At 54.9% G+C, this 22,856-nt stretch overlaps 2 protein-coding genes across 3 annotated transcripts in view; one reads left to right on the top strand and one right to left on the bottom strand.

Moving 5' to 3' along the window:
• Positions 1-5,465, top strand: part of OLFM2 (olfactomedin 2) — a 74,189-nt gene extending 68,724 nt beyond the window's left edge. For both annotated transcript variants that reach the window (XM_069590999.1, XM_069590998.1), the window contains exons 3-6: positions 1,313-1,459; positions 1,967-2,186; positions 2,514-2,620; positions 4,293-5,465. In XM_069590999.1, the coding sequence (XP_069447100.1) occupies positions 1,313-1,459; positions 1,967-2,186; positions 2,514-2,620; positions 4,293-4,970 (1,152 nt within the window). In that variant the 3' untranslated portion in view covers positions 4,971-5,465. The remainder of the gene's footprint in view (positions 1-1,312; positions 1,460-1,966; positions 2,187-2,513; positions 2,621-4,292) is intronic.
• Positions 5,466-10,035: 4,570 nt separating this feature from the next.
• Positions 10,036-22,498, bottom strand: PIN1 (peptidylprolyl cis/trans isomerase, NIMA-interacting 1). Its single transcript, XM_069591001.1, has 4 exons — positions 21,937-22,498; positions 19,433-19,645; positions 11,476-11,586; positions 10,036-10,659 (listed from the first exon to the last, which is right to left on the bottom strand). The coding sequence occupies exons 1-4, from the start codon at positions 22,058-22,060 to the stop codon at positions 10,550-10,552; spliced, it is 558 nt and encodes a 185-aa protein (XP_069447102.1). The 5' UTR covers positions 22,061-22,498; the 3' UTR covers positions 10,036-10,549.
• Positions 22,499-22,856: the final 358 nt, after the last annotated feature.

The following is a 22,856-nucleotide window of genomic DNA, read 5'->3' as shown; positions in this document are numbered from 1 at the left end:
TAGGGGGCCCTCGGGCTGATTCAGAGAGGTCAGGGCAAGGGAGGTTTCATTCCATCATTTACCCGTATTTACTGAGCATCTAGTATTATTGAGAATTCAGCTGTGGACAAACCAAACACCGGGTCTGCCTCTGAGGACCCCATCTGAAGGAGGCAGATGAATAAGAATGTTCCAGTAGTAGTCACAACTGGAAAAAAAATAGCCGCATAAGGGAGAGAAAGTGAGTGGTCCCTTGAGGGAGGGTGATCGGGGAAGGCCACTCTGAGGAGGTGATGCTGGAGCTGAGACGTGAAGGATGAAGAGGAGCCAGCTGTGGGAAGACGAGAGGAACAGCTCTCCAGATAGAGGGATCAGCAAGTGTAAAGGCCCAGCAGTCGTGGACAGAGGTGAGAGCTGGACCATAAAGCAAGCTGAGCGCTGCAGAATTGATGCTTTCGAACTGTGGTGTTGAAGAAGACTCTTGAGAGTCCCTTGGACAGCAAGGAGATCCAACCAGTCCATCCTAAAGGAGATCAGTCCTGAATATTCATTGGAAGAACTGATGCTGAAGCTGAAGCTCTAATACTTTGGCCACCTGATGCAAAGAGCCAACTCACTGGAAAAGACCCTGATGCTGGGGAAGATTGAAGGCAGGAGGAGAAGGGGGTGACAGAGGATGAGATGATTGGATGGCATGACCGACTCAGTGGACCTGAGTTTGAGCAAACTCTGGGAGATATCGGAGGATAGAGGAGCCTGGGGTGCTACAGTTCATGGGGTCGCAAAGACTCAGACACGACTTAGCAACTGAACAACAACAAAGGCCCTGAGAAGGGAAGGAGCTTTGAGCCTATGAGAGTGAAGCTGGGCTGGTGGTTGGAGTAGATGAACATGAAGAGGAGGCAGGCGAAGGGGCAGAACCAGCTCGCAGGGTCTGCAGGAGAAGGTGACTCAATCTTCCTTTTGAAAAACTCCCTCTCCAGACTTTCCCAAGGGTCCAGAGGTTAAGACTCTGTGCTCCCACTGTAGGGGGCATGGGTTCGCCCCCTGGCTGGGGAACTAAGACCCCACATGCTTCTCAGTGTGGCTGCTGTGGAAACTTGACTGCTGTGAATGAGGGTGGAGGCGAGGAGAGCAGGGAGGCAGGGAGAGGTGGGAGGTGGTGGAGGCCAGACCAGATGGATAGATTGGGCGTGCCTTTGGGAGGTTGCTGATAAGGTCGGGAGAAGAAGGTTGGTTGGGTGTTTAGCCTCTGGCCCAACCAGATCTTGTCTGTGGCATCCCTGGGGACAGGGACAGGCGTCTGGCTCGCCCTAACCCTCCTACTTCCTAGGTTCAGAACGTCTCCCAGTCTATGGAGGTTCTTGAGTTGCGGACGTACCGGGACCTCCAGTATGTGCGCAGCATGGAGACCCTCATGCGGAGCCTGGATGCACGGCTCCGGGCAGCCGACGGGTCCCTCTCAGCCAAGAGCTTCCAGGTGCGTCCTTCAGGGTTCATGTCAGAGGTCAAAGGAGGAACTGGGATTGGTGCCGATTACTTCCAGGAAGGACAGAGGGTTGCCTGGGATCTGCGGTCCTAATTGGGCTGAATGTCTAGAGTCAGGTGTACATCAAAGATAAGGGGTGGTATCACTGGCACCAACTCCGTGGACGTGAGTTTGAGCAAACTCCGGGAGATAGTGAAGGACAGGGAAGCCTGGCATGCTGCGGTCCATGGGGTCGCAAAGAGTTGGACATGACTGAGCGACTGGACAATAGCAATTGGGGGTGGGTGGGAGGGAGGCTCAAGAGGGAGGGGACATGTGTGTGCATTTGACTGATTCACTTTGTTGTACGGCAGACACTAACACAACATGGCAAAGTGATTACACTCCCATAAAAATAATACCCCCTCAAAATGGGTGGAGTTGTGGGTTGAAGGTTGGAGCCAGGTCTGAGTCACCGGTCAGGGGTCGGGATCACCACGGGTTCCCTCTTGGGGGCAGGAGCTGAAGGACAGGATGACAGAGCTGTTGCCGCTGAGCTCGGTCCTGGAGCAGTACAAGGCAGACACACGGACCATCGTGCGCCTGCGAGAGGAGGTGAGGAATCTCTCTGGCAGCCTTGCCAGCATCCAGGAGGAGATGGGCGCCTACGGCTATGAGGACCTGCAGCAGCGGGTGATGGCCCTGGAGGCCCGGCTCCACGCCTGCGCCCAGAAGCTGGGTATGCCTTGATGCTTCACCTTGACCCCTGTACTCCACCTCCAACCCCAATACCCTCTGTGTGTTCAGAACACGGTTTTAACCTCTAACTTCCAAACGTTGATCCTTGACTTTCTTACCCAAGGCCAAAAATAGACCCCCCAAACTGGAAATGGCCCTGACCCTACCCCTACTCACCCCCAACCTAACTCCACCTTGGGACCAGATCTCTGGATCTTCCCTCACCCCTGGTCCCAGCGCTTCAGTTTGATCACCCCCTCAGCCTTGCCCTGTGTCCCTCGGACTCTTCCCATCCTCCACCCTCATTCCCCCTGTTGCTGCCTCCCAGGCTGTGGGAAGCTGACCGGGGTCAGTAACCCCATCACCATTCGGGCCATGGGGTCCCGCTTTGGCTCCTGGATGACGGACACGATGGCCCCCAGCGTGGACAGCCGGGTGAGTGTGCTCACGCCGGGGGTCAGAACCCGGGGTCAGGGAGACGTAGCCCGTGGTGCTCCATAGGTGCCCAGTGCCTCCACATCAATGATCATCTTGTCCTAGGTTCTCCAGGGCCCTTGACCTCCCCCTGACTGTCTAGTGACCACCAAGTGACCAAGAACTTTCCAACTCTGTGAATTTGCAAGTCCGCTGACGTCCAGTGACTGTATAGAGACTAATGGTTTCTAGTACCACTGACCAGCTAGCTCCCAGTGAGCACTGATCTCAAAATAACCACCAGTGACCAGTGCCTTCCAGAGGACTAGGACCTCTGAGCACCACTCGATGACCTTTGAACTTCCAGTGACCCCCATGGTCACAATTGCCTGTCACCTCTGGCCCACAGGAACCATCCATTAACTGCTCAGCGACTATCCTAGTGACACATATTGGTCACTGGGCAGCCACCATCATAGATCGTTAAGTCAATTAGTTGTGTCTGATTCTTTTGCAATCCCATGGACTGTAGCTCACCAGGCTCCTCTTTCCATGAGATTTTCCAGGCAAGAATACTGGAGTAGGTTGTCATTTTGTTCTCCAGGGGATCTTCCCCACCCAAGGATCGAACCTGTGTTTCCTGCATTGGCATTCTTTACCATTGAGCCACCTGGGAAGCCCATAATAGCCACTTCCCCACCGTGATCATTGAGCTCCTTGAGGCATCATGGTGGTTTAATCAAGAGGTTAAGAGCCTGGGTTTGAGGGGAATTCCCTGGCTGTCCAGTGGTTAGGACTTGGTGATTTCACTGCCGGGGCCCAATTTTGACCCCTGGTCAGGGAACTAAGATCCAGCAAGCCACACAAGTGTGGCTGAAACCAAAAAAGCAACCACCAAAAACAACAGCAAAACAAACAAACAAAAAGAACTTAGGTTTGGGAATCAGACTTGGATTAGTATCCCACTTCCCTGGTGGCTCAGAGGTTAAAGCGTCTGCCTTCAATGCGGGAGACCCGGGTTTGATCCCTGGATTGGGAAGATCCCCTGGAGAAGGTCGCAAAGAGTCGGACACCACTGAGCGACTTCACTTCCACCAGTTCTTAGCTAGGGAATCTCAGCTAGGGAATCTCGGGCAAGTTCCTTAATGTCGCTGAGCCTGAGTTCCCTTATCTTCAAAATGGTTATAATAAGGTCAGCCTTACAGTTTTTAAGATATTTAACCCAATAACCAGCACTAGTAAGAACACTCATAATTGCTAACTACCATGGTGACAGTGAGTGATGCTGACGGAGAGGATGATGGTGACATGGTAGTCACCTATCGTTACTGGGATTACCCACAGGCAGTAGATTCAAGTGACCTCTTGCCACCCCAGGGCAGTCTCATGACTGCTAACCGTCCCATATCCAGTGACCAGTCAATTCCTAGGCCCAGCGAGTCTCCAGGGACTGCAGTCGCCCTGATTCTTGGGGATCAAGCCCTGTCCTCTGAGTGTCTGAGACCAATGGTACTGGCCCAGTGACCCCAGTCACCGGGATGCTGCCTGGTCCCAAAGGGTCACCAGACATCCCGTGATTGAGTAATGACCACTAAGAGACTGTTGACCCCTCATGACTGTGTGATTGATGTGTGCCTGTCGAGACCCCTGGACATCGGCAGTGGCCCACCAGTGACCAACAGCTCTCTCGCAGGTCTGGTACATGGATGGCTATTACAAGGGCCGGCGCGTCCTGGAGTTCCGCACTCTGGGAGACTTCATCAAGGGTCAGAACTTTATCCAGCACCTGCTGCCCCAGCCGTGGGCTGGCACCGGCCACGTGGTGTACAATGGCTCTCTGTTCTACAACAAGTACCAGAGCAACGTGGTGGTCAAGTACCACTTCCGCTCTCGCTCCGTGCTGGTGCAGCGGAGCCTCCCCGGGGCAGGCTACAACAACACCTTCCCCTACTCCTGGGGTGGCTTCTCGGACATGGACTTCATGGTGGACGAGAGCGGGCTCTGGGCTGTGTACACCACCAACCAGAATGCAGGCAACATCGTGGTCAGCCGGCTGGACCCGCACACCCTGGAGGTCGTGCGCTCGTGGGACACCGGCTACCCCAAGCGCAGTGCCGGCGAGGCCTTCATGATCTGCGGCGTGCTCTATGTGACCAACTCCCACCTGGCCGGGGCCAAGGTCTACTTTGCCTACTTCACCAACACGTCCAGTTACGAGTACACGGACGTGCCCTTCCACAACCAGTATTCCCACATCTCCATGCTGGATTACAACCCCCGGGAGCGGGCCCTCTACACCTGGAACAACGGCCACCAGGTGCTCTACAACGTCACCCTCTTCCATGTCATCAGCACCGCCGGGGACCCCTAGGGGCTGACGTCGCTCGCGCTGCCTCGCGCTGCCACACGAGGGCCACGGGGGCCCTTTCCACTCCGCTGTGTCCCTCCGAGTTTACCTGTCTCTGTCCTGCCCTCTCTTTCCCTCCCTCTCTTCCTCCGGGTACTGTTTCTTCTCTCTTCACCTTTGCTCCCAGCTTTCATTCTCCGCCTCTGTATTTCTACTGGTGCGTTTTCTCTGTATTGTCTCTTCATGATCTGATTTGGATACGTCTTTCTTCTGTTTCTGATGCCTCTGTCTCTTTCATTTGATCTGACCCTCCAGGTCTCTTGCTCTCTCTGCTTATGTGTCTCTCTCTTCCCTCCCTCCCTTCCCTTTTTGCATCCCACCCAGACCCTCTTCTCCTCTCCCCACATCCCTTCCTCCCAACCCGAGGAGTTGAGTGCATGGATCTGTTTCTTTTTTTCTTTTTTTTAATTTACACTTTTTCTTTCCGGGTTGCCGGAATAAATGGGATCTTTGACATTTGATGCTTTAATTGCTCTGTGTGTCTAGAAGAGGCAGAGGAGGTGAAGTGGAGGGTGAGCCTGGAGGCCCATCCCAGCTGGGTTCCCTTGTCCGAGGACACGAGCTTTGTGAATAGGGGCAGGTAAGCACAAGTCCGGGGCTTCCCAGGTGGTGCTAGTGGTAAAGAACCTGCCTGCCAAAGGGGGGACTTAAGAGATGCAGGTTTTATCCCTGGGTCTGGAACATCCTCTGGAGGAGGGCATGGCAACTCACTCCAATAGTCTTGCCTGGAGAATCCCATGGACAGAGGAGCCTGGCGGGCGCTACAGTCCACAGAGTCGCAAAGAGTTGGACATGACCGAAGGGACTTGGCATGCATGCACACACAAGCCCAGCCTGAGGGTGGGGGTGAAGGGGGGTTGGGGGTAGAGGGTGGGGTGGGAGGGATGAGGGCAGGGGTCATGGTAGGGTTAGCCCTTTGGGAAGCCAGGTGAGGAGACCCAATCCAAAGCTGTTTCAGTTGATCCAAACAACCGCAAATTCTATCATGATACTGAAGACTGGCCTCACGTGAACATTGTTAGTTTTTTAAAAGACTTTTTTTAATGTGGACCATTTTTAAAGTCTTTATTGAATTTGTTACAAGTATTGCTTCTATGTTTTTGGTTTTTGGGTTTTGGCCAGGAGGTATGTGGGATCTTAGCTGCCCGACCCGACCAGGGCTGCCCGACCCGACCTGCCCTCCTGAACTGGAAGGTAAAGTCTTAGTCACTGGATTGCCAGGGAAATCCCATTGCCAGTGTTTTTCTTTTTTTCACTCACTGATCACACTGGTGCATCACTGGTGACCATCTGGCAACTTTAAACATTTTTTTTTTTTAACAGTTTGGCTGCTTTTAAGAATATAGGTATGATGGGACTTCCCTGGTGGTCCAGTGGTTAAAACTCGTTTTTCCACTGCAGGGACTGTGGGTTCGATCCCTGGTCATCTGGTGGGGGAACTAAGATCTCTCATGCCTCGTGGTATGGCCAAAAGAGAGTATCAAACCAGTCAATCCTAAAGGAAATCAACCCTGAATATTCATTGGAAAGACTGTTGCTGAAGCGGAAGCTCTGAAGACTGACTCACTGGAAAAGAGCCTGGTGCTGGGAAGGATTGAAGGCAAAAGGAGAAAGGGGTGGAGCAGAGGATGAGATGGTTAGGTGGCATCACCGACTCGATGGACATGAGTTTGAGCAAACTCCAGGAGATAGTGGAGGACAGGGCAGCCTGGCGTGCTGCAGTCCATGGGGCTACAGAGTCAGACATGACTGAGTGACTGAACACCAACACCACCATGAGAGTGCGACACAAAATAATTTTCCCTTTTTCTTGTTTTGGCTTTTTAATTTCAAAACCATTTTGTGTAACTTGCACCAGTTCTGAGTGCGCTATTAACAAAAAGGTAGCAACAGTCTGAAAGTGCCTGGGGGTCTCCCACTGGACACACCCACACCTGATGCCCTGGTTTGGGCAGGGATAGTCCTCAACGGGGACCAACGTGGAGATCGGGGCTCCTGGAGGGAAAGAAATGGGCAAAGCTAGCAAGTCTCAGAGGCAGGAAGGGTGTGTTGAACAAGTTGGGAAGAAACTGAAGTCAGCAGAGTCCAGGTCCTCAGAAGCCTTGTTGATGTGACCGGGGTGGGGTGGAAGGGGGTCACAGAAGGGGAAGGACACAATGAAGGCTTTATTTTAGCCAGATCCTTGGTGGCCTGGGCGACAGCAAGGTGAGGGGGGAGGACAGTCACCTCTGGAGCTGTGGCCAGGAACAAAGATAGTGTACCCCGTACCCCCACCTTCGCCCCAACGCATGGCCCCCACCCCACTGAAATCTCTAGCAGAAACAGCATGCGAACAGCCCCACCCACTCAGGCTCCCCTACCCTCCAACCCCACCGCCCCCTGCGGAGGCCACAGAGGTGGCCAAACCTGCTCCTGTGGGAGGAAGCCTCCCTCCCTGTCTCCCCATCTCTAATTAATGGCCTCTCTTGATTAAATCATCTCTGCTCTGTGCTGGCATCTCCCGGAATGCGGGACACTGGGGCTGTACTGCCAACGAAACCAATGAATAATAAATATGACTGCCTGATGCATGCATTTAAAACCAATTTTTAAAGAAATCGTCAAGAAAAGCAATTAATTTCCATTTAAATTAGCAAGTTTGACATGAAAAGAATCACTTCCTGGATAAGCACTTTGAGAAGCACTTTGCTCTGTACCTGCTTTAAAAAAACAACACAAAAAACACACCAAAACCACCCACCTTAGAACACCTGTACCCCATCCCTCCAATCATATTGGGCATCCGATGCCCACAGGTGCCTGGCATCAGCTCCTTCTCTCATACACACAACACAGGGGCAGGCCCCACCCTGACACTTTTGCATTGGTGGCTTTTGTTCTAACAACTCTGAACATTCATCGGAAGGACTGATGCTGAAGCTCCAGTACTTTGGCCATCTGATGTGAAGAGCCAGCTCACTGGAAAACACCTTGATGCTGGGAAGGATGGAGAGCAAGAGGAAAAGGGGGCAACAGAGGATGAGATGGGTGGACATGAGTTTGAGCGAACTCCAGGAGACAGTGGAGGACAGGGAAGTCTGGCGCTCTGTCCATGGGGTCGCCAAGAGTTGGACACAACTGAGCGACTGAACAAAATATGAGCAGGAGAAATAACCCCCCATCCCCTGACCCTGGCCTGGGTCACATGTCATCCGCCTGTGTCCAAGGTTGCCTGCTGATCGCAACTTCCCCCATGATGGACGTGACTGACTTCACGGGGGAAGCTCTGCAGACCATCCAGTGGCAGTACCCACGTCACCCCGAACTGAAGCGACCACACTGCCCCTAAGGTAGTCTGAGCGGGGAGGCGCCAGACCAGTGGCGTAGACTACACTCTCATCATCCTGAGGGCCTGGGATCCAGGGCCTGGATTCTGGGCAGGAGCGGGTGGGTGGGAGTGTGGAGCAGGTGACAGAAGCCACAGCTTCTGAATTATGGATGCTGAGAGGGCTCCAAGGCATGTTTATCTAAGAGCAACTTTCTTTTGTGTTTTGGGTTTGGCTGCTGCTAGACAAAGGAAGAGGGAGGTCCATGGAGGCAGGTGGGGACCCCCAGGGTCACACAGGACACACACCTAAGGACAACAGGGGGCACATGTTGCATCCCTGCTTCAGGAAACTAAGATCCCGTAAGCCAGGTGGCAAGGCAAAAAAAAAAAAAATTCCCTGCCAGCCCCACACAGGAAAATGCACCCCCACCCTCTCCCTTCCCCAACAGCACCTCAGATGCCTGGGAGCTCAGGGAGACCTTCCTTGGGTGTTTGGTGTTAAGGGGCACAGGCCCACTTCTCAGGTGGTACTTTGGAGGAGGATGCTGCAAACCTTTCTGCCCCGAAGTGCTCATTTCCAATCCTTCCCAGAGGTTCCACTGGACCAGGAGAGGGGGCCGAAGGCTCCCCAAGCCCCAGAGAACGGCAGTGGGGCCTCTGCCTGCTTCGTGGCCCCCACAGATGGTGGCAGAAGGGTCTGTCTGGAGGGGCAGCCAAGCAGCCAGAGCTGAGAGGAGGCTCATTAAACCTTAATGACAAGCGTGCTGGCAGGCAGAGAGCAACTGCTCCAGAAACTGGCCAGATGGGAGTCGGCCCAGGTGACTATTTATGAGCAACTCAGGCCTGTGTTAAGAGACTCAGCTCTGGGGGTAAGGGGATTCTTCCTTGGGGTCAGGCCAGGCAGGGCTTATTTTATTGGATTCCCAAGCCCTGCTAGCCCACCACTCCAAGATCCAGGCTGGTCCCCATTAAGTGTGTGCGTGGGGTGCAGAACGGACATAACCCCTTCTCCAACACACCCATGAACCCCTTGACTGACCTCTGAGCCTCCTGCCCAGGCCCAGATCCAGGGGCAGCTGTGAGGAGTCATGCAGAACAGATGGGCCGCGCCCCCAGCCTCCATCTGAAGAGTCCTGCCCCCTCCCACACCCACTGCAGGGATTCTGCTCAGTGACCCTCCCCTTACCATGTTCCAGCACAGAACTCCCCCCACCTGCCACCGGAAGGCTGGGCAGGACCCCTGCTCTCAGAGACATCTGGCAGTGCCCTCTCACTGGCCCCCGTTGCCATGGAATTAGCATCTGCAGAGGTGCCCGGGTCCTGGCAGAATGCTTACGGTGACAGGGAAGTGGGCATCGGAGTGTTGGGAGTATTTTGTTCCAACTGAAGTGGGGTGTGTTTGGGGGGGCACGGCACCGAGAGCACAAAGGGTGAACGGGGACTTCACTTGGGTTCCCTGAGGATTCTCCTGTTCCACCTGACCTGCTGAACCCAGAGCTGTGCGGTCAGGGCCCTTGCATTCTGGAACATTCCTGAACACCCAAGTTTGAGGACCGCGGTTGTTCCACTTCCCTGAGAGTCTGCTGCTGCTATGAAGCACCCCAGGCCCAGGGAAAGGAGCAGCTTCCCAGGGAGGGAACATGGCCTGGACACCTGACACCAGGGGTGGTGGGAGATGATCGCTGCCCTGGGGGTGGGAAATGAAATGCCAGACAGCAGAGCAGTGGTTCCAGGTTTAATCAAGGGTGGGGAAGGCGCTGCATGGCTGCTTAGAGGCCCCATAGCAGCCAGCAGCCTGGGCCCCACGCGGAGCGTCTGCTTTTTACAACTGAACAGAGGAACACGGCCCAACCAGCAACAACTCAAGGCCCACCTGACCCCATCCTGGACCTGGGGTGGCACAGGGGCAGCTCAGCTAATTAGGCCTTCTCTTTGGGACAGGTCACCCCCAACCCTGGCCCTGGGAGCCCAGGGAGCCTCTCCACCCTGTGCCCTTCTGAAGTCGATTCCTAAAGGGGAGGGGAGTCTAGCAGGGACAGCCCCAATAGGAGCGGACAGGGAGCACCCGGTGGTGAAGGGGCCCCTCCCAGCCATTCTGGGATCAATAAATACTGTGTGACAGGAGAAGGGAGGGGTCCCCACTGGTTGGCCGGCAGCAGGGAGCGGAGTCTGCGGGCCCAGCCACCCCGTCCCACCTGTCTCCCCCAGGGGGCCAGGCCTGGGCCATCCACACCCCTCACTCCGTGCGAAGGATGATGTGGATGCCCGAATCTGTGAACACGGGCCCGCTCATCTCCCCTGTCCGCAGCGCGAAGGAGGCGTCTTCAAATGGCTTCTGCATCTGACCTGGGGGAGGAAGCAGGAGAGATGGCGGGTGGGGTCCAGACCTGCAGGTGGGACTGGGCAGACGGGGCTCCCACTGCGCCCCCAGGGCCCTCATTCTGACTCATCCGTCAGGCACTTTCCGGCCCTGCCACGGCGCCTGAGCTGGGCGCAGCTGGGGGCGGCAAGGCTATTAGGGAGGCCCCAGGAAGCTGAGGACAGCATGAAGAACGAGGCACAGTGGCTGTCTCCTCTGTGCACCGAGAGAGGAGCTTCACCGAGGAGCTGGTCTCCCTGGCCCACAGCCCCTTGCTGGCTCCCAAACACCCCTCAGCCTATTTTGGGCCCTTCCTTGATGCTCTAGAGACCCCAGGATGAAGGGGGGAGGCGGCGGCGGCCTGGTTCCCTCTGCTCCTCCCTTCCCACAGTCCCAGGTGGAGAGGCCTGAACTTGGCAGGGTTGCTGATCTGACCCCCTCCTCCCCTCACTCCTGGTTTCTCCACCCAGGAGGGTGGGCAGAGGATTCTGGGGGATGTGCTCTGGGACTCTTAGGGGCCCCAGCTTTGCACCTCAACAGGAAGAGAGGGAAATGGCAGCAGGCACCCACCTTGGTGGGTCTGTGATGGGGACAACTGAGCAGAGACACACACAGATGGATGCCCCACCCCGAGAGAAATGCCACCACCGGGGAGAAGACTCTGCAGCCTGAGGAAGGGACTCTGCTGCCACCTGGTGGACCCCAGGGGACAGTGCGACACGGGCCATCCCTCTAGGTGGGGTGCAGGTGCCAGTGGGTCAGAGGGTCTTGCTGGGGTTCAGGGGTGCCCATTCTTTGCGCACCTCTGCTGAAGGCACCCAGGTCTCCCCTGGCCTTGGCGGAGCTGCAGTCGCTGAACTGTGAGGCCAGAGATTCAAAGTCCTCCTCTCCAGACTTAATCTTCTGGATGTAGCCTGCAAGGGGGACACAAAGGGAGGCCTCCTCGTCAGGGCGGGGTGGGCGGAGGGTTCCGGGCAGGGCAGCACTTCACTCAGAAAGGAGCCCGCAACCCCTGCTAATCGTGTGTGCATGAGCATGCATGCACAACCACAGCCGGAGCCATACACACCCATGACAGGCATGCACCCCATGACCCTGTGGTGACCTCAAGAGCAGCTGGTCTCCTACCCAGTCCTACAACCCCTTCTCTGTAACCCCCCTCCCTACACACACAGGAACACATAATGAACATGGCATGGCCTCTACCTACCCCCACACACTGAGAGGAAGTCTACCTCCAGGCTCTGCTGGGGAGGACAGAAGGCAGGACGGACGTTACAAAGGAGCACTGGGGGACTTCCCTGCGGTCCAGCAGTTAAGACTCGGGGCTTCCAACGTACGGGGCACAGGTTTGACCCCTGGTTGGGAATTAAGATCCCACAGCAGCACAGCCAAGAAAATAAAAATAAAAAGGGACACTGGGACGCCTCAGGCAGTAAAAGGAAAATTTTCTAGAGGCAGGAGGCCATAGCACTAGCCCAGCTCTGCCACAGGAGATGGCTGAGCCCTCAGCGCGAGGGCCTCGGTTGTCCTGTCTGTCCAAAGTGTGAGGAAGGCCAGGGCCACTTCCTGGGGTGTCATGAAGAACCCTGGAGGCGGCCTGACTGGGACTCAGCAAGGGACAGACGGCAGACTGCGCCCCCGGGGCAGCGGACACGGCTCTTCTCCCAGCTGCCCTGATGGGGTGAGTTGGCAGCACACCAGATTCACCCTCTGTGCAGCCCAAACTAGATACCGATTCTCCCTGGGGGGACAGGGAGACCGGGCTGATGGGAGGGAAGGAAGAGGACTGAGGGAAAGGGCTCCCAGCAGAGGGCAACACCATGGAGACACTTCCTCCTGTCTGACCAAATGAGGCTGTGACACGCCTGGCACCTTTCTGAGCACCGCATGGACGCTGCTGATTAATCCACTTGGTGCTCAGAGACCCACACACCCAGCCAGACCATCTGCCTGTCGCTGAGCTGGTGGGAACTTCACCTTGGCCCACGGATCTCCGGCTCCAGTCTAGCCTGTCACTGTCATCCACCCGTCCGTCCAGGACGCTACGGCAGCACACCTGTCACCCCACTCCCCCATCTCACTACAGGCCACGGCAGTAACTCGTGTCCTGGCATCTGATCTGCTTGGCTGCTTCCACAGCTGTTCCCGTGACCCCTGCCTGCCCTGTGTCCCTGCGCCTCTGAGCCTCAACCATCAGTCATTTGCCAGCCGGTCACAGGGACACGAGGCACAGTGCCAGGCACTGAGAGACACCCAGACAAGCGGCACCCGCTGTCAGCATGCTGCCCTCCCTTCGGCGGGGCCCTGCCACTCGGATTGCCCTGCTCCTTTCTGACCTGCGTGCCCGTCTGCACCTCGTGGTCTGCGCTGGCTGTCACCGCGCTGTGCTACCTGGTCAGACAGGCTCTCAGATGTGACACAGCCCCGCTCCCTGTGGCCTGCATGCTGCGGCGGCTTTTTCTGGAGGGGGAGTGAGGTAGGGGAGGCTGCACCCTGCAGCTTGTGGGATCTTAGTTCCCTGACTAGGGATCAAAGCCAGGCCCTCAGCAGTGAAAGCCTGGAGTCCTATGCACTGAACCGCCAGGGAAGTCCCTGCAGTGCCTCCTGCTGTGAAAAGCCGGGGGGGCTCCCAATAACCCCCGTGGCTGCCAAGTGGACCCCCTGTGCCTGACGTATCCACGGGTGACTCCAATCTGACCTGGATGGCACAAGGATTCCCCTCCATCTCTTCCTCTCCCTGGATTCTGGTCTCACCTGAGCAACACTGAGATACGTTTCCCAACTCCCTACCCCCAGCCCCCCCACCCCCACCTCCTGTCTGGACTCCAGTAAACCCAGCCAGGGAATCCTGAGTGCAGCACCCCCCAGTGTACCTGCCTGCATCCAGGTACTTCGTGGGAGCACTGCTGCATGGGCCCAGCATTTGGGGGGTCAGCCCTGGTCCTGAGTCTTGTTCAAGCACCCCTTGCAGCATCCTCCAGCCACTGGGGCTGGGGGCACAGCTGCAGGGGTCCCTGGAACTAGGCAGCCTGGCAAGGACACACAGCGTGTGTGCACGCAAGCAACAGCAGCCTAGGAACTGAGTAAAAGCCAAGCTTTTCTCCCCATCACTCACAGCACTCACGTTTTCCTGTGATCAGCAGTTCTCAGAATATATTCTGCTACAGGACTTCCCTGGTGGTCCAGTGGTTAAAAACCCGCCTTGCAAAGCAGGGGACATGTGTTCAATCCTTAGTTGGGGAACTAAGATCCCACATGCCTCTGAGCAACTAAGCCCATAAGCTACAATTAGAGAGTCTTCATGCTGCAGTGACAGATCCCATATGACCCAACGAAGAGCCCAAGTGCCTTAACTATGACCTGATGCAGCCAAATACATAAATACATTTTGTTTTTTAAAAGAAAGAAAATATTCTGCTTGGATGGGACCCTGATTTTTTTTCTTACTTTTTGGCCACGCCCCACGGCATGTGGGATCTTAGTTTCATGACCAGGGATCAAACCTGCGTCCCCCTCATTGGAAGCATGAGGTCTTAACCACTGAACCACAGGGGAAGTCCCTGAAATGATTTTTTAAAAAGAAACAAGACTTCCTTTCTGAGCTCTCTTTTCTAAAACTGACCTTTGGGAGTCTGGCCACAAATCAAGGTGAAAAGCTAGGGACTTCCCTGGTGGTCCAGTGGCTAAGATTCCATGCTCCCAGTGCAGGGGGCCTGGGTTCAAACCCTGGTCAGGGAACTAGATCCCACATGCTACTGCTAAAGATCCCACATGCCTGCCTGCTGTAACTGAGACCCAGTGCAACCAAATAAATAAAACTACGTATTAAAAAAAAAAGGTCCCCCAAAAGCTCGCTCTTTCTCCATCACATGCACTGAGGTAAGGCTGGGTGAGCACACAGAAGGTGGCAATCTGCAAGCCAAGGAGAGAAGCCTCAGAAGAAACCAAACCAATCAACACTCTGATCTTAGACTTCCAGCCTCTAGAACTGTGAAAAATAAACGTCTGTGGCTAAGCCACCCAGCCTGCGGTATTCTGTTGTAGCAGCCAGAGTCACACCATGATTCCAGGGACAGTGAGTGAACAAGTGGAGTGGTCTCTGACTCTAAAGAGGTTTAGAGACAAACTAGGGAAAGGGTCTGGACAGGGAAAAAGGTGATGGAATTAAGTCTGCCTTCCTCAAGACCCAAATTCCAGGGATTACCCTGGTGGTCCAGTGACTAGGATGCTGTGCTACCAATGCAGGGGGCCAGATTCGATCCCTGGTTGTGGAAGCAGATCCCACATTCTGCAACTAAGAGTCTGCATGCTGCAACTAAGACCAGGCACAGCCAAGTAAATATTAAATATTAAAAAAAATCCAAATTCCAGGAGGGGCTATCTAGAGACCAGAGACCCCAGCCTGAAACCAGGAGCCTGGAAGGGAGCCGCCCACCATGAGTGGGGACACTGGGTGGAAGGCGCTCACTAACCCTCCAGACTCTGGGCCCGGGGTACAGGGATGGGACTCACACTGGGGCCTCTCTGCGACCTTGGGCACGGAGGGATGGAGGAACAGGCAGGGAGGGCTTCTCTGCGGCCTGGCTTTCTTACACAAGGACACAGGCAACGACAGGCAGCCAGTCCCCAGATCCCTGACAAGCCTTTGGCCACAGCCCAAGAGCTGCAGAGGAGCTGGCCCTGAGAAAGAAGCCTCAGCAGAAAATGTGAACACATTGGTTTTCAAGGCAACTGAGGAGCACAGGTTCTAAATGGGTACGGAGGGACCCAGGCTGCCAGTGGCAGACTGTGCCACCGAAAGGCTGATCTCGTCATCACCTGAACAAGTCCATGATGAGAAGAGGGGACGGGGGAGAAACATCCTTCTTCATGAAGGAGGACACCAGGCCCCGGTGCCCAGAGCTTGCTGACCTGGCACATGGGTGTCTGGTAACCAAGTGTACCGAAGTCTGCGCCATCTTACTGCACCCTCATAATGACCCCTGAGGGGGCCCATCTCAGGACACTAAGACCATATGCCAATGTCAGTGGAGGGTCTGCATGCTGAGCCCACCAGGCCTCCCATGTCCTGCCCTAGAGCTCCACCCATGGACCATTAGCAAGCAGGAGAGGCTGCGGTAGGCAAAGGCCTGTCCTGACCCTGGTCCCCACCACACATACCTACATGACTGGGGTTAAGGCTCTACCATGCAGACAGCATGACACTGAGCCCACTGCTCTGCTAAGCGTTCAGCGGTCAGCTGGCCCCTGGATCTTCAGGCCACCCTGTGCCCATTCTACAGATGAGGCCAGCTGGAGCTCTGAGAATGAACACACTTGCTTGAAGCTACACAGCCCTGGTGGCTCAGCTGGTAAAGAATCCGCCTGCAATGTGGGAGACCTGGGTTTAATCCCTGGGTTGGGAAGATTCCCTGGAGAACGGAATGGCTACCCACTCCAGTATGCCGGCCTGGAGAATTCCACAGATTACAGTCCATGGGGTCACAAAGAGTTGGGCACAACTGAGCAACTTTCACACAGTAGGCACTGAGATTCACCTATGGGCCAGTCCAGGGTGGGTCACACTACCTCTGACCTTACCTGCTCCCTGCCCCTCTCATCTATCACTCAGTCCTCCTGATTCTGCCCACTCAAGCTCTCTAGAATCTACTCCCCCTGCCTCCTACCCACTCCAAGTTCAAGTCACACTGTTTCTAGCTGCAGTTCCTCCCACGGCCTCCACCAGGGCCCCTGGCACAGGGAGGCATGTTTGACTCCTGCTAACACTTCCGAGTGTACATTGATTTAAGGTGAGGCCCCAGGGCCCATGGATACCCCTTCCCCAGACCCAAGCTGACCTCAGTACCCCCAGGCTCCCACTGCAGTTGCCAGCCCCACTAGACATGTCGTTGTCCCTTGGAGATGGGACAGGCGGCACCACTCCCAGGCAGGCCCTACAGCCCAACAGCTATTCTTTCAAGTGATGCTCAGATGTCCCCATGTCTACCTGCCACCTCTGGCTGGGACTGTCCCCCAGGCTTCTGTCTCTGGCCTGCTATCTGCTCAACCCAGATCCTCTCATGGTTGCCTCGCCAAAGTTCCTTCCTCCAGCCCTCAGACTTAGTGAGACTCTCCCCAGATTGCGCCTCTTCCCGAGTCCCCTCAGCCAGTGACGACATCTCCTGCCACTCACTCTCCAAGTGCCCATCACGTTCTGTGCACTCACACGTGGTCCAGAAGCCTCAGAACTGGGACCACTTGAGCTAAAAGCATCCAAGAGGTCATCTCGTGGTTTCTTCTGAGCATCCCGCCACATCCTCTTCCCGAGTGGCAGCCAGACCCCACTCATCACTTACTGCTCATTGCTGGCCCATCCAGCCTGGGCCTGGGCCTTCCGGCTTTCCTGGCCCGTCACCCTCCAGCCACAGCTCTTACCGAAAAGCCAGACTGTAGGGCCCTTCTCCCAGCATCACGTGGCCATGTGTTTCCTGCAGCCTCTGGAAAAGGACCCAAACTTTTGGCTTCAGCTTGGGCCCTTCTCCACCTGGCTGGGGCCTGCCCAGATAATTTCATCTCTCTTCAGTCCCCTGCAGTCTTCCCCTGAGTCCTGCCTACAGCCCAGCCCCAGGCCTTCATTTCCGCCGCTTCCTCTGCCAGGATCCCTTCTTGCTTCCTCTGGGTTCAGAAGACCCAGATGTGGGCGCTACTGTGGGCCAGGCTTTGTGTCCGGTGTGCAGTGGGAAAAGAAAAGACCCAGCCCCCGCCCTAGGGAGCTCTGGAGGCAAGCTATTTTTTGTTTTTTCCCTTTTTTTTTTTTTTTTTGGCTGTGGTGGATTGAAGCATGCAGGCTTCTCTAGTTGTGGCATGCAGATTAAGTTGCCTCAAGGCATATAGGACCTAAATTCCCTGACCAGGGTTGGAACTCGCCTCTCCCGCACTAGAAGGTGAATTCTTAACCACTGGACCATCAAGGAAGTCCAAGGAAGCTCTTTAAATCTGCCTTCAAGATTCTGTGCAAAGACTTGGCTCCACTCTACAAGGCTGAGAGGTGGGTGGCTAACAGGTGCCACTTATCATGCTGGGGACTGTATGGGGTGAACAGGTATGGGAGTAGGTGTGTGTCAGTAATATCCCACAGGCCAGTTATGTGGCACAAAACAACAGCTAATACTGACTAACCATGCCAGGCCTGTGCTAATAACCACCATCATAATGGCCACCAGCGATTACAGAACACTTACTAGATGCCAAGGGCTGTTACTCGTGCTTTGCTGCACTAGTGCTTCCCTGGTGACCAGAAGATAAAGAATCTGCCTGCAATGCACGAGACCTGGGTTTGATCCCTGGGTCAGGAAGATCCCCTGGAGAAGGAAACGGCAACCCACTCCAGTATTACTGCCTGGAGAAATCCATGGACAGAGGAGCCTGGTGGGCTACAGACCACGGGGTCACAAAGAGTCGGACAAAACTGAGCGACTAACAATTTTTTTTCTTCACCCTATGTGGTGGGTCCTATTATCTTAACACTAACTTTGTAAGTTAAAAGACTTAGGCTGAGATGTTAAGTAGCTTGCTCAAGGTCACACAGCCAGGACCTGGTAGAACTGGATAGGCACTCAGGCTGTTTGGGCAGGGGTGAGGCACTGGTTCTGTGGGGTTGGAGGGCCTGGGAGGTGTCTGGGATCTCTGGTGAGAGAGGCTGAGTGGATGATGAAACCACACTTGTGATCCAGACCAGCACTGTCCAACAGAACTTCCTGCAAGGATGGAAATATTCTCCAGTTGTGCTGTCCAAAATGGCAGCCTATAACCAAGTGGGACTACTGAACAGTGTAGCTGGTGTGACTGAGGAACCAATTTTTAATATGACTTAAACTGAACTAATTTACATGAAAATAACCACATGTAGATAGAAGCGGCCACACTAGATAGCTCTAGACCAGGATGCTGAGGACTACAGCCCTGGGGTCAAATCCTGCTGTTTCTGTAAATAAAGTTTTATTGACACATGACCACGCCCATTTGTTTACACATCACCTGCAGCTGCTATGGAGTTGCCAAGCAGAACTGACAGAGACTGTACAGCCCACAAAACCTAAACTATTTACCATCTGGCCTTTCAAGAAAAAGTCTGCCTACCAACTGCTGCTCTAGACTGCGGAGCAAACACAGAACTTAGCGACGAACAGCCTGCTCAGAGCCAAATTAATTCACTGACTCTGTTGTCTAGTTCTAACACTGCTACCTTTCCAACCTCCCTCCTGACCCATCCACATACGTGCCCCAGGACCCTGCTTGATGACACTACTCTCCAGGATAGCTCCCACTGAATGACGACCCACACAGTGACAACTGTGTGCCACCCATTACACCATTTCATCTCACTGAGCTTTCACAATGGCCCATGAAGGCAAGGAGATGACGACGTCCATTTGACAGAGGTGAAAACCGAGTCTCAAGGAAGTGACGTGAATCTCTCAGGGTCAAGGAGCTCCTAGGGGCATAGTGACCATGTGAACCCAGGTCTGGCTGCCATAAGGCTGGGTCCTCTCCACCAACCTTGGCCCACTCTCACACACCAGCTGGGGAGGAAAATGAGAGGCAGCCATGGAAGCCAGGCTCATGCCACCAACAGGCACTTATAGGTCGGCCAAGGCCACAGCTGACAGCTAAGCTGGCTGGGGTGGAGCATCTCATGTGATTTCTGTAAAGCTTGCACTGCCCTTGGGGAGAGGGACTGCCCCCTTCCCCCAGGCCTGGTCTCCAACCCCAGCTCACCATTGATCAGCTCCAGGGCCTCCTCCTTGGTTCGGGTGATCTTCTCCTGCCGCCAGGACGAGGGTCGCCGTGACTGGCTGTGCTTGACCAGCAGGTGTGAGCAGCGGACCCTGGTGGGCTCCCCTTGTCCATTTTTGCCGCTGCCACTGCTGTTGCCACTTGGCCGCTCCCACTGGCTGGCATTAGTGATGTGATTGAAGTAGTACACCCGGCCTAGAAGGGGGGGTGGGGTACAGAATTCAGCTGGGACCTGCTCAGTGCATACCACCATCAAGCCATGATATGGAACTGGCCAACAAGATGCCTTCATTCAGCCAGCCCACTGCTGTCCACCAGTGTCACCAGGACTTAGGGAGCTAACCCTCTAGGTGGGAGGCAGACAGACAATAAACAAGCAAGTACGACCACATAATAACTTTGATCATTAACAACTTCAAGGGGGGAAAATAATCCAAGATGAGGAAGAGAGGTTCAAAGCATGCACTCAGCAGCCAGACTCCCTGTTCAAATCTGCCACTCACTCCCTGTATGACTCCCTTCTCCGGGCCTCAGTTTTCTCACTTGTAAAGTGGAAATAACAACAGTACTTGCCTGAATGGTTTTTGGAAGGACTGTATGAGTTCACATCTGTAACGAGTTTAGGACAGCACTTGACATATATTAACACATTATTGACTGGGGGATTTTTGCAAAAACTAACGCCTGTGGCTGGCGATTATAAATGAATGTTGAGACACTCCAGTCAGTAACATTTGGGTAACAAAAAACATACTAATACATCTCTGGTCAAACCGTGGGCTTCCCAGGTGGCACAGAGGTAAAGAATCTGCCTGCTAATGCAGGAAGCAAAAAAATCTTGGGTTTGATGATACTCTGGAAGAGGAAATGGCAACTCACTCCAGTATTCTTGCCTGGGAAATCCCATGGACAGAGGAGCCTGGTGGGATAGTCCATGGGGTCACAAAGAGTAGGACACGACTTGAGCATGCACATGTTACTGTGAGGCATCTGGTCAGCTACTAGTGCCTCCAAAACAAAGCAATGGGTGTTTATTCTGCTGCATAAACTGTACCCATGTGTGTCACACACAAAAGCTTTGTCCTTTTCCCCTACCCAGTTACAGAACTGGGGTCCAGCATTACTGGGGTCAGATGTTATCCAGACTAAAGAGCATGGAGTGAGGGCTGCCAACAAGAAGCTTGAAGTAGGACCCAGTAGAGATAGGGTGTCATTCCTGGAGCAGAGTCTGCCCGGGGTTACACGGAGGACTTGTCCAAACACCGTGAAGGGCTGGATGTCACCCTCAGGGAACACTGTCAGGATTGAACTGGGTTGAAATGGCTGGAGTGGGAGCCCCAAATTTGGCAGAGCATTGGCTTTACATTGTAGGTCACATCCATGGGTCAAGGCTGCAGGGTGGGGTGGGGGTTGGTGAGAGCTGAGCCACTGACTGCCTCACAAACACTGGCAATGGGTTCCATCTCCCTGAACCTCAGTTTTCTCATTTGAAAAGTGGGGGTGGGAGAATAAGGACATCAAACCTCCAGAGGGTTAATGTGGAGAGTGGATGGTGCTGTATGCAAAGTGCTCCTGATGTTCAAAAAATCAAATTATTACTGCGACAATGACTGCTAGGCTCTATGGAGAAAGAAGTGTGAAATACTGGAACCTGCATCTTGGTAGTCTGCAGCAAGAAGGGTAGGGGGCTCTGGAGTCAGAATGACTGGGTCCGAACCCAACCCCCACCCCCTGAAATCAATGACCTTGGGCGGGTTCCTTGCGTTTTCTGGCCTCGAGTTTCCCGATCTGAAAAACGGGGGTAACAATTACCTCTCTCCCAAAATTATGACCATTTAGAGAAAGCAAACACCCAAAATGCTTGGAACTATGCTTGGTCCTGAGATAAACGTTCCCTATTCTTGACATTACTATTGGGGAAAAGTCTTAAGTCGGATTCCGGAGCACAAGGGCAGTTCTCAGGCAGAATACCACCGGCCGGATATCGCAAACTCAGAATATGGTGTGGATGGTAGCGAGCGTATTAGCAGAATGAGGTTGTATATCCGAGGCCGAACAACACCCTATAGGGCCCCGCCCTGAGCATGATGTTGGGGTGTCCTCCCCAAGGGGTCCCCACCCTGGGACCAGCGGGTTGCACAGACGTTCCCTCAGGACTTCTGGTGCATTAGGCCGAACGAAAATGTCAGTCAGATCGGCAGGGCCAGGGCCATCGCCTGAGGGAGTGCCGCGGGATCACCATCCCCCTGCCACCCCGGGAGCACCCTGGAACTCCCCGGCCACGCCCCTTGCCTCTGTTTCCTCGGGATTCCCCTCTCCTCAGGCTCGCAGCCCCAACAGGGTGGGCCGGGGCCGTTACCCGGGGCCGACGCGGAGGAGCCAGGACCCCACGGGAACCGAGCGGCGCTGCCGCGCTCGAGGGACAAGCTCGAGCCCTGCTTCTGCGGGCCCTCGCGGCCCCGTCCCAGCCCCGACCCCCGCGGCACCTGAGCTGCGGCTCATACGCTTCTCCCAGCCGGGCGGCAGCTTCTCCTCGTCCGCCATCTTCCCTCCTGCCGCAGAGGCCGCTCCGCCCCCGCCGCACCGCCTCTGCCGCCCGCGTCCGCCCATCGCTGCTGCCGATTGGCTGAGCCCGCCCCGCACGGGGTCTTGGCGACAGCACTCATTGGGCACCCTAACTGTCCGGACTGACTCTCTGGCTTCCTATTGAGCAAAAGCGGGGTGGGCGGAGCCTCCCATTTTTAACCTGGGCCCCGCCCCCGGTCGGCCTCACCCAGGTCCCGCCCTCTTCCTTTCCTCGGCCGCTAAATGGTGGGAAAGGGACGCGAACTCGCCTTATCAACGCCCTCTGCTGAGCTTCCAAAAGTTCCGACCCCTCCTTTGCGTCCTTCGCCACAGAGCCCATCCGATTGGCTACTACTGTAGCAATTCCCGCCTTCCTAAACCATAGCCCGCGGGCTGAAGCCTCCCATGCGGAAGTGTCTGGCCTGTGTGGAGGTAACCGCAGCGAAGGAAGTTCTTGAAAAAGGCGGTGCTGCCTTTGCTGTTGCCATAGCAACGCAGTTACCTTGGTGATGAACAGCTAAGAATCCAGAAGCCTATATTTGGCTCCTCCGTTCTCCCTCGTCCCACTTGTTTGCCCAAGATGTCCAAAGCTAGCCCACCTCCTTTTAATTTTTTGTGCAAAACTCCCTATTTTACTGACCCAAACACCTTCCATTTCCTTTGAAATCTACTTTACTTTACTAATTCCCTCCCAGTTTGGCTTCTGCCTCTGTCCTGGGTGACTCGTGGGTGTTGGCATTGCCATTCAGATGAGGACACGGTGGCTTTGTGGGTGGAAATCAGTGGGTGGAAGCGCGGGTGGGAGGATAATAGCTCAGTTTGAATCAAGTTGCTTTTAAAA

Source organism: Ovis canadensis, chromosome 5, assembly GCF_042477335.2.
Source record: "Ovis canadensis isolate MfBH-ARS-UI-01 breed Bighorn chromosome 5, ARS-UI_OviCan_v2, whole genome shotgun sequence".
Taxonomy (NCBI): domain Eukaryota; kingdom Metazoa; phylum Chordata; class Mammalia; order Artiodactyla; family Bovidae; genus Ovis; species Ovis canadensis.
This window is presented reverse-complemented; position numbering and strand designations above follow the sequence as displayed.